Below are 11,294 nucleotides of genomic sequence, written 5' to 3' on the forward strand. Positions count from 1 at the left end.
CAGGTCCAGCTGCAAACTGTCCCCAGGGTGGAGTGTCCCTCCCCTTCCCTCCTGGGGAGCTTAAGTATCACTGAGGCCCTTGGATGAATCCCAAAGAGATTACAGATGGGTCTGCTTGCAAAAGAAAGAAGCAAAAACCAAAAAATGCCTGGGCACAGTGGCACGCACCTGGATGCCAGCATTCAGGATGCTGAGACAGGAAGACCTCAGGTTCGGGGCTGGCCCAGAGTATATAGTGAGACACTGTCCCCTAAAAAGAGCCAAACCAAAACCCAACGTCCTGCTGGGGTCGAACCCAGGACATCAGACACGGGAGACTGGCTTCCCACCACTGAGCTGTGCTCCTGTCCCCACGCCATTCAGCGCGAAGGACGTGTTACCCCGTCGTGACCACACAGCCCATGGGAGTGCAGAACACAGGCTCTGGGACCTCAGCAGGACCCTGGGAGAGGGTCCCAGGGTACACAGGAGGTGGTGGCTTTGCCCTCCACCCTAGCTGTGTCCCAGCTCCAGCATCCGAGGTCTGCTCCACCTCTGGGGCATCCTGGAGGCCTTGCCTGGGGAATTTAGTGATTTAGTGAGATGCTGATAAAAAAAGAAAGAAAGACCGGGTGTGGTGGCACATGCCTGTAATCCTGGCACTCAGGAGGCTGAGGCAGGAGGATTCTTGCGAGTTGGAGACCAACCTGGGCTACAAAGTGAGCTCAAGGCCAACCTGAACTGCACAGGAAGACCTCTCAAAAAAAAAAAAAAAAAAAAGGAAGGAAGAAAGAAGCCGGGCATGGTGCACGCCTATAATCCCAGCACTCGGGAGCCTGAGGCAGGATTGCCTCCAGTTCCACGTCAACTTGGGCTAAATAGTGAGACCCTTCCTCAAAAAACAAAACAAAACAAAAAAACAAAAAGAAGAAAAGAGAGAGAAAAGGCCTGGGGAGATAGCTCACTGTGAAGGCTGTGGGTTCAATCCCCAATACCACATTTTTAAAAAGAGCCTTTTATGAAGTTAGCTCCTGATATTAGTCATAGATGAAGTTCGAAGAAATTCAAGCCCTGCTGTGAATCTGGGTTGTGTTAAACACGAAAGCTGAACTTTCTCGAATATCTCGCTGGAGGGCGCCAGCGGCCCACCCGGGCTTTACTAGCAGAGAGCGTTCCCTAGGGAAACGCGTCAACTTTAGAAGCCGGGGAAGGGACGCTTCTAGCGCTGGCAGGAGGCCGACGCAGCTCTCTGCCGCCACCCAGTGTCGGTTTCTGGTATTGCAGGAGCGCACCCTTTAAATCAGTGCACAGCTGATCACTCTCCCGGCAGTCTGAGCTCCAAAACCCAAGCGTCGGTGAGCAGAGGTCTGGGCCCTATGCCTCCTTCACACCGCCACCCCAAAGCTGAGATTTGCTGTCGCTGCGTAAGGTCCCAGCACACGTGGATCGCTGTGCAGTTTATTTTTAAAATTTTTTAAAAAATTTTTGTCTTTTTGAGACAGGGTCTCGCTATGCAGTTCAGGCTGGCCTTGAGCTCACTGTGTAGCCCAGGCTGGTCTCGAACTCACAATAATTCTCCTGCCTCAGCCTCCCGAGTGCTGGGATTACAAGAGTGTGCCACTATGCCTGGCTGTTTTTTTTTCTTTTTTTTGTTTTGTTTTTTTTTTTTGAGATAGGGTGTCACTGTATGGACCAGGCTGGCCTTGAACCCATGACCATCCTGTTGCCTCAGCCTCCCGAGTGCTGAGAACCAGGGAAGCACTACCACACTTGGGTCTTTACATGAAGATTTTAAAAAATTAAATCTAATGCCAGGCGTGGTGGTGCATGCCTGTAATCCCAGCACTGGGGAGGCTGAGGCAGGAGGAACATTGCAAGTTCGAGACCAGCCTGGGCTACAAAGTGAGCTCAAGGCCAGCTTGAACTGCATAGTGAGACCTTGTCTCAAAAAGACGCAAACAAAGAAACAAACAAACAAAATCTAGGGCCTGGGGATTTAGCTCAGCGGCACAGCACCTGCCTGGCAAGCGCAAGTCGTGAGTTTGATTCCCGGTACCAGAAAAAAAAACCAAAAAAACCCACCAAAATCTAACAGTGTCCCTGGTACCACAGTGCAACTGTACCAACCCCCCTGTCCCCACCCAGTGGTCACCTTTCAGCTTTCAGCCCGTGGCCAGGCCATGTCCTCTGTGACCCTCGGGCCTGTCCACCTGTGTAGCTCAGAGCGACAGCGTCCTCCTAGTTTCTAGCCTTCCTGGCTCCCAGCCTTGGCCTTGCAGTCCTCCGGCTCAGTGAGACGCCTCCCAGGGCAGCGGTCCCCGCACCCCTGCATGAAGTGTCCAAGTCTCCAGGGGCCCCAAGACCCCTGCGCAGCTGGGCCCGACGCTGTCTCACGTGCTGTAGAGGGTGAGGCAGGAGGGTGGGACCGTCAGACTCCAACCCAAATCTGTACAGGCATAGGAGCCTGAGAGTCCTCATCTGTCCATTCATTCGTTCCCTCATTCATTTGCTCCCTCCCTGTGTGTCACGTGCTCCTCCTGCTGCCCTGGTATGGGGCACCGGGAGTGAGACCTGGGCCTGTTCTCCCTGAACTCCCAAACCTGAGAGAAAAGAAAATGGAACACTAACCACAGAGTCAACCAAACATAAGATCTTAGACTGCAACTCATTAACAAAGGGTGAGAAAGGGGTGCCACAGGGGTTGAGGGCCACAGCAGAAGTGAGCTGGAGGCAAGAGGGCCAGCTGGGGAGGGAGGCCAGGCCCACCTGGAAGAAGAAGAGTGTGCAAAGGCCCTGGGGCAACAGAACAAAAGAAGGAGCTGAACAGAGAGTGTGGTCAGGCCTCAGGCTGAGCTTCGAGCTGGGCTTATTTGGAGACACTAAGCACTTTCAGGAGGGAGTGATGGGGCCACATCCAGTTACAGGGGGAGCTATTTATGAGACCTGACCTCAGGAGTCACTCGAGCAGCTTCTCTAATTCCCACTGCAGCACTGTCTCGGGAGACCTGTGGGGGGTGAGGGTCACACAGGCTCAGGACCACAGGGACCCAGGCTTCTCCTGGCTCCCACTGTGTGGCCTGAACATGCCCTCCCTGTCGTCAAAGCGGCGTCTGGGCCTGGGGCTGTGGGTTCGCCGGGAGAGCTCAAGTGTCCCTCTGGAACCTCGGGGGCATTCCTAGCAGTCCACACTTCCTGCGTTGACCCTGCAAGAGTTAGGCAGGAAGTGAGACACATGGCACGCGATGGTTAAGAAACAAGACCTGCACGCACAGGACATGTAGAGACACACGCGGGGCCTCCGTTTCCAGAACGGGGCTTGCAGTGTTCCGCGCAGCCCGGGGCCCAAAGCACCAGGAGAGGAAGCAGCCTTCAAAGACCCCCCGCCCCGTCTCGGGCTGGGACCTACAGACTTACTTTTGTAAACTTCTTTCCTCAGATTCTGACATGCTTGGGGTCCCTGAGGGAACAGGGGCCCTCGGAAGCACGGGAAGAGGTTTTGCAATCGCAAAGTGACTCCTTTGCTAGTCGGCCGATACGCGGCGTAATCACGGTCCTCCTGTCCGCCGTCACACCGGGGTGTCTCTGGGCCCTGGCCGCCCTCTTGCTCAAAGTGTGACTCTCGCCGGCTCTGCAGTGAGCTCTGCCTGCACCTCTGCTCCGCGGCCCAGACGTCCTGCTGAGCTCTTCCACCGAGGACACAGAGGATGGCAGGTGACTGAGCAGCCCCTCGCAGCTCTGGGAGGCGGCTTCCCGGTGACACAGCGCCGTGACCACCCTACCTCCCCTGAGCCTCGTGGTGCTGCCGAGACGCCTGCTGGTTTGGCCCTTAGCCGGGCGCGGAGCGTGAAGGGGCTTGCACAGGCTCACGCGGCCGGACCCGCGTCACCTCAGCAGGAGGGCCCTGCCCAGGCCTCCGGGCCGAGGCCCGTGACTGCGGGGCCCTGGGTCCTTTTGCCCGCTCCGTGGGGTCTCCGTGAATAAAGCCAGGCCGGGGTCTCAGGCGTGTGGGCGCCCATGCCCCCGCCTTGGACTCACTGAGGCGAGGCCCCGCCCAAGCCGGGGCTCCTGTCCTCCTGGCTGTGGCAGGAGGTAGCAGCACATCGCTGGTTTTGATGGACGCCCTGCCCTGCCCACGTGGGCCACCAAGGGCCATGCGGCCCGTGCAGGAGGGGCCGGGCCCGCCTCGCCTCAGGTGGCCTCTGACGGCCGTTACTGCCCTGCGAACGGTGCGGGAGCCCCTCTGTGCCCGTCCTGTCTGTGCTCTGAACCCCTCCTAAGGGGCCTTGGCAGGCTTCGGGCATGCAGAGTTCGTGCAGTGGTGTGTGTGTGCGTGCATGTGCACGCGCATGTGTAAGGGCATGCTCCAGGGCTGGGCCAGGGCTGCTCCTGTGGGCTGAGGGGTTCGCTCGGGCGCCCCGAGTCCTCCCCCAGGGCCCCAAGGACGCGGCCCTGCGCTTCCGACGCTCGGAGCTGGACTGTTTACACGCGGAGTTCCCAGGAAGCCAGCTCCGCGGCAGCTCCCCCAGGCCCTCCTGCTCTCCAAGCCCAGACTGTGACTCCTGAGTGCGGGGCAGGAGGCGCCTCAGTGGCCACGAATGGGACAGTCCCACCGGACATTTGTGACAGCTGGTCACAGGCAGCCCTGTGCCACAGCTTTCTGGGGTGTCTCACGATGTGGGTACCACAGCAGTAACCGCTCGGCCCGCTCCACAGGAGGGCAACTGAAGCACACAGCTTTTTGTTCTGTGTTTTTGAGACCAGGGCTGGCTATGTAGCCCAAGCTGGCTTTCAACTTGAGATCCTCCTGCCTCAGCCTCCAGATGGCTAGGATGACAGGACTGTGCAGCCTCTTGGGTCCTGTGGCTTTGTCTTTGACCCCTCCCAGAAAGCCTCTGAATGTGATTCTGGGGCTCCTACTCTCTGGGGCTGTCAGTCGCACGTGACATGGAGGGCATCGTTTCTGGGGGTCCTGGGGCCTGGCATTCGAGCCTGTGCCCTCCACCCCTCCCAAAGTCTCCTGTGGCTTTGGTGCCATCACCTCCAGCCAGGGTGCGGCAGGCAGGGCGTGTGGGCTGGGGTGGCATCCCGGCTGTGCCCCGGCCCCCAGCCCTGTCCAGCCCCTCCTGGTAGGATGGGCGCACGGGGCCATCCGAGGGCGGGAGGTGGAGCGGTTGAGGTCAGGGACCCAAGTGAGGGGGGCCGGGAGGCAGAGGAGCGGGGTCTCGGCCAGGCTGGACTGTGGGGGTCTTGTCCGAAAGAGGGTGGAGGAGCGGGGGAGTGCGTGCCCTGCTCTGGGCCCTCAAGGAGACACGCGCGACATCAGGGCCGCCCGGGGCCGGGGCCGTGACTTGGAGGCGCGGCTGGGAGCTGGGGCGAGGACAGCCTGGACCCTGGCCGCGGCGGCCTGGGCGCCTCACTGCCCCTGGCGGCGACGGGAGGGGACTGCGCCGCTCTCAGCCGCTCGGGCGCGGGCTCAGCCGGACCGCGAGGGACACGCACGGCATGGTAGGTGCGCGCCGCCAGGAGGGGCCCGGGGCGCCGGCAGGGGTGGGTCTGTCGGGGCCTCGTCGCCCCTCGGGGCGCTGCTGTCCTTTCCCCGCACGGGTCGCCTCTCCGGATCCCGGCTGGTTCCCAGCAGCCGCTCTCCGAGCTGGGAGGGAGGACGGGTGGGGGAACCCCAGGCGAGGAGAGGGAGCCCCAGAAGTGGCAGCGCCACAGGTGTCAAAGAGGCAGGTGGATCTTCGCGGGTTCGAGGCCAGCCTGAAGTGCATAGCAAGACCCTGTCTCAAAAATAGACTGAAAAAGAAAAGAAAAAGTAAATAACTGAGCCATTGAGGCGACAGAAGTCAGTCTAACTTCTGGATCAAGCGTTATAGATTTTAGCACCCCCACTGCCTCACTTGACCCCCACCTAACTCGGTCCCGTGCCCAGTACAGTCACCAGCCCCCGGGTGTCAGGCAGGTGCCGTCACCCACAGTGTGTGCCTGGAGCTCCTGGGTTCCCCTGCAAGAGAACCAGCCTGGGAGAGGTCACCCCGACAGAGGTCTCACAGCCTGGAGTCGAGAGCCTAGAGCTGCTTCCATGGGATGCTTCTGAACACCTGTCATCCCAGCACTCTGGGAGGCTGACGCAGGAGGATCACAAGTTTGAACCCAGCCTGGGCAACTTAATGACTTAGTGAGAATCTGTCTGAAAATAAAAAGGGCTGGGGATGAAGCTCAGTGAGAAGGCCCTGGTAGAGCCGAGCGTGGTGGCGCACGCCTGTAATCCCTGCACTTGGGAGGCTGAGGCAGGAGGATCGTTGCAAGTTCGAAACCAGCCTGGGCTTCAAAGTGAGCTCAAGGCCAGTTTGAACTGCATAGTGAGACCCTGTCTCAAAAAGACAAAAAAAAGGTAGGCCCTGGGTTCAATGCCCAGTCTCTCTCTCTGCCACCCCCCCCCCCCGCACACACACACTCGAAAAGAAAAAAAGGAAGTGCGTGTTTGTGCCTCTGACATGTAATGCACTTTCAGAGGACGGCCGAGTCCTTTTCCTTGGTGGCTCGTACGCTAACGGTCCCCTCCACGCTCCTCTGCTTTGATGAGCCAGGACAGAGCCAGGGTCTCTCAGGTGACTTTTCTGGGCCTCTCTTCCCCCTGTTCCATAGACTCCTCTCTGCCCCGACTGCCCCGTCGCCCCTGGAGACCCGTCCCCTGGGGACGCAAGGAGCCCCCCGCCGTGCAATGGCAGTGAACCCACAGGGGACTTCGATCCCGAGGACCTGAACCTGACCGACGAGGCCCTGAGACTCAAGTACCTGGGGCCGCGGCGGACGGAGCTGTTCGCGCCCATGTGCACCGTGTACCTGCTTATCTTCGCGGTGGGCACCGTGGGCAACGCGCTGACCTGCACGGTCATCCTGCGCCGCCGGGCCATGCGCACGCCCACCAACCTCTACCTGCTCAGCCTGGCCGCGGCCGACCTGCTGCTGCTGCTGCTGGGGCTGCCCCTGGAGCTCTACGAGCTGGCGCACAACTACCCCTTCCTGCTGGGCAGCGGCGGCTGCTTCTTCCGCACGCTGCTCTTCGAGACCGTGTGCCTGGCCTCGGTGCTCAGCGTCACGGCGCTGAGCGTGGAGCGCTACATGGCCGTGGTGCGCCCCCTGCAGGCCAGGGCCGGGGTGACGCGCGCCCGCGTGCGCCGCGCGCTCCTGCTGCTCTGGGGCCTGGCGGTGCTCTGCGCCGTGCCCAACGCCAGCCTGCACGGCCTGCAGCAGCTGCAGGTGCCCTGCCGGGGCGCGGTGCCCGACTCGGCCGTGTGCACGCTCGTCCGCTCCCGGGGCGCCTACGGCCTGGTGGTGCAGGGCACGGCGCTGCTCTTCTTCTGCCTGCCCCTGGGAGCCATCAGCGCGCTCTACCTGCGCGTCGGGCTGCGGCTGCGGCGCCACCGGCGGCTGCTCTCGGCCCGAGCCGGGTCCCGCGCAGCGCGCGCCCTCCCGCTGCGGGACAGGGGCCGCACGCAGGTGACCAAAATGCTGGGTAAGTGTCGCTGCAGGAAGAGGCTGAGCCGGGCACTGGGTGTGCGGCCGGGCTCCCGGGGCCTCCGGAGGGGGCTTTATGAAGGTTTAGAGAACGCGTGTGTATGTCTGTCCCAACATGTATGCAGACCCTTCTATATTCATGTCTTGGGGTAGTTTTTTGGTCTTTTTGAGACAGGCTCTCACTATGCAGTTCAGGCTGGCCTTGAACTCACTGTGTAGCTCAGGCCGGCCTGGAACTCATGGCGATCCTCCTGCCTCAGCCTCCCGAGTGCTGGAATCACAGGTGAGTTCCACCACGCCTGGACCTTGGGCCCTTTTAGATGATCTTCCCAGCAGCTTACAGCAGAGATGAATGTGAAGGGCTGTCTTAGTCACTTCCTTGTCGCTGGGGCCCAAGACCCGACACCAACGAAGTGGAGGAGCAGAGGTGTGTTTTGGCTCCCGTGTGTTTGGAAACTCCTGTCCATGTTCTGCAGGCGTAAACACAGTGGCCCAGCAGGAGGGCTGCGCAGGGGCCGCTGCTCAGAGGGGGAGCCCGGGGGATGCCCTCGGTGACCCCGGTGACCCGACTCGCTGCGGTAGCTGTTGCGCTCAGAACCTAATCTCCTTCCACAAGCTCCGCCCCTGGGGAGGCGTGGGCGCTTGGCTCAGGGCGCAGTGGACTGTGTCGTCTGCAGGGTCCTTTGTTCAGAGTTACTAAGAATCCACGGGCGCCCAGGAACAGGGACCCGGGCCCTCCGGGACTGCCGTCCTCCTCCCAACTGCATCCGGGCTCTTTCCTCCCGGAGCAGCCTGCGGGGCTCAGGGTCTCCTGCTGGAGAGCTGCACCCCACGTCACACCCAGGACCGCCCGGAAGACCCAGGGAAGGGTTTTGATTGGTGGCGCTTAGGCCACGCCCACCCATGGCCAGGCGGCTGAACATAGGTGCCCACCTGTGCGAGCACACGGGTCAGGGCCATGGGTGGCGCAGCCCCACCCCAGCCCAGACCCCCAGCCCCGCTGCCTGGACTGGGTCCCTGTGCAGCCTAAGTGGGGCTGGCCCCACTGTGCTCGCCCCGGGGTGCCCTGTCTGCCACCCCACGCCTTTCCCCCCAGCACGGCCGCAGAGGCGCTCAGCCCGGAAGGTGGGCTCTCGCTTGGTGGCCTGGAACCCTCTCTCTTTTCCTCCTCCACTCAGTGAGGAGCCGCTGTGCACCAGGCTGTGGGTGGGTAACACTGCTCACAAGACACCTGGGACTCCGAGGAAAGCCGCGCTGGGGGCAGCGTCAGATGGGGAGACACTGCAGAGGGAGGACAGTGAGCTGGAGACGCAGACGACAGAAACTCAGACAAGCCAGGCGTGGTGGCACACACCTGTAATCTCGGTCCTCAGGAGGCTGAAGCAGGAGGATCTCTGTGAGTTCCAGGCCAGCCTGGGTTACATAGTGAGTTCAAGGCCAGCCTGAGCTGCACAGTGAGACCGTGTCTCAAAAACAACAGCCACCACAACGGTTATTCAGCGGGCTGGGGGAGCTGGGTGTGGGCCAGGGCCAGGGCAGGTGTTCGTGTGTGAGTGAGTGTGTGTGTGTGTGTGTGAGTGTGTGCTGTTCTCTGAGCGCCTGCCCCTTCTCCTCCCCTCTGCACTTGTGCATCGGCAAGCATGGCCCCAGTGGCACCCAGAGGGGACCTTAGCCCACAGTCTGTCTGGCTAGGAGCTCGGCCACCACTCTAAGAGCCCCCTTCTGAACTCCACAGGAGGGGATCGGCCGGCAGGTCCCATGGGCTGTGGGCGGGGCAGGGCAGGACAGGTGAGGGTCCGAGGTTCTTGGTGGGTGACGGCCGGTGGCCCAGGAGGAGCTGGGAAGCGGGAGAGGCCCCCGCGGCCACCCAGGCGCCTCTCTGTCCCGCAGTGGTGCTGGTCGTGGTGTTCGCCATCTGCTGGGCCCCGTTCCACGCCGACCGCCTCATGTGGAGCTTCGTGTCGCAGTGGACAGAGAGCCTGCTGCTGGCCTTCCAGTACCTGCATGTCACGTCCGGCGTCTTCTTCTACCTGGGCTCAGCCGCCAACCCCGTGCTCTACAGCCTCCTGTCCAGCCGCTTCCGGGAGAGCTTCCGAGAGGCCCTGGGCCTCAGGTCCCGGGGCCGCCGCCGCCGAGCCCACCACAGGTCCTACAGCCTCAGCAGGGTGACCACGGCCAGCAGCCTATGTGACCCCAGCTCCCAGGGCAGCAGGGCCCAGCCCCCACCTGCAAATGGTGGCCCCGAGGGACAGGGAGAGGCCCAGCGCTGCCCGAGGGCCCCGTGGCCTGGCCGCTGCCCGCACTCCTCCTCCTCCTCCGCAGGGACCTCACCACCCGGCCTCGGCTCAGCCTGGAGACTACGCCCCAGGCTCCGGGGACCCTCCGAAATCAGAGGCAAACATCAAGAGAAAGAAGAGCAGCATCTGGGGACACAGGACCCACCCTGCCAGGCACCGTACCCTGTGCCTCGTGTCCCTCTAGACCCAGCTCCCTGCTAGGGGCATCCCCTGCAGACCCGGGGGCCTCCTGGGGACCCGGTTCTGATCCCAGCCCCACTGCCACCGCCCGGCCTCCGGCATCCAGCAGTCATCCCGCCTTTCTAGGCTTTGGCTCCTGGTCTGCCCAGCGAAAGGCAAGCTGACATCCGGGTCACACTGGGCCACCCACCACGGTCCTCTGCACACACACCGGTCACTGCTTGTAACGCCTCACCTCTGCCGAGAGGGGCAGGACCCGCCACCCCTCACCACAGCTGGACCCTCAGGCAAGAAACAGAGCCAGCCATGGCCAGGAGGACATGCGGGGACCTCCGGAATCTCCATCCCCTCCAGGCAGGACTCACGTAGCAGGTGAAACTGGCGGCGAGTCCTGGGGTCCTGGTCTCCTGATGAGGGCCCCAGCGTCATCTGTCCCGGCTCTGCTGCGGGTGACCTGTTCGCGAGGCCCCGCTTCTCGCCCAGGGAGCGGAGGAGGTGGCACAGGGCTGCCCAGAGCGTCGCTTACTCGCTTGGACAAAGAATAAATAGCAGCTTGTGGTCGCAGGTGTGGCAAGTGAAGGTAACCCAGTATGAAAGCAGTTTTCATCGTGAGAAGGGGGAAGTTGTTTTCATGTTTCTGTTTTGCAAGATGAAAAGTTCTGGAGGCTGGTTGCACAACCGTGTGAATGTCCTTCGGATCAGAAACTGTCCACTCAGCCCAAGATGGTAAATTCTATCTCGTGTATGTTTCACTACAGTTTTTCGTCACAGAGAACTAAGGTATTCTGCAAGGTACAGAATAAGCGTGTCTTTGTTACTTTCCTGTCCCTGGGACAATGCCTGACAAGCACAGAGCGAAGGAGGAGAGGTGTATTTTGGATCACAGTGTGCAGAGATTTCAGTCCACGGTCGGCCGGCTACAAGCAGGGTGGCCTGGCAGGGGGGAAGGGCACATAGCATGGCAGTAACCGCAGCATTCGGGAGGCTGAGGATCGCAGCAAGTTCAAGGGCATCCTGGGCTACATAGTGACACCTTGCCTCAAAAAAAAAAAAAAATCAAAGAAACAAACAAAAGGAAAACCAAGTGCAGCCCACTGTTATCCTCTAGAGGCCCCGGCTGTCTTTTGTTTTAGGAAATCTGAACCAAAGCAAGGAGAATACAAACAGCCAGGCGTGGTGGCGCACACCTGTAATCCCAGCACTTGGGAGGCTGAGGCAGGAGGATCGTTGTGAGTTCGAGACCAGCCTGGGCTACAAAGTGAGCTCAAGGCCAGCTTGAACTGTATAGTGAGACCCTGTCTCAACAAGACCAAAAAA

General features: G+C 61.0%; 1 protein-coding gene across 1 annotated transcript; it reads left to right on the top strand.

Annotated features, from left to right (window-relative positions):
* The first annotated feature begins 3,602 nt into the window (after window positions 1–3,602).
* On the top strand, window positions 3,603–11,214 carry Nmur1 (neuromedin U receptor 1). Its single transcript, XM_005395393.2, has 3 exons — window positions 3,603–5,484; window positions 6,628–7,498; window positions 9,391–11,214. The coding sequence occupies exons 1-3, from the start codon at window positions 5,482–5,484 to the stop codon at window positions 9,996–9,998; spliced, it is 1,482 nt and encodes a 493-aa protein (XP_005395450.1). The 5' UTR covers window positions 3,603–5,481; the 3' UTR covers window positions 9,999–11,214.
* The last annotated feature ends 80 nt before the right edge of the window (window positions 11,215–11,294 follow it).

This window comes from Chinchilla lanigera, unplaced genomic scaffold, assembly GCF_000276665.1.
Source record: "Chinchilla lanigera isolate Chin_1 unplaced genomic scaffold, ChiLan1.0 scaffold00052, whole genome shotgun sequence".
NCBI classification, from domain to species: Eukaryota; Metazoa; Chordata; class Mammalia; order Rodentia; family Chinchillidae; genus Chinchilla; species Chinchilla lanigera.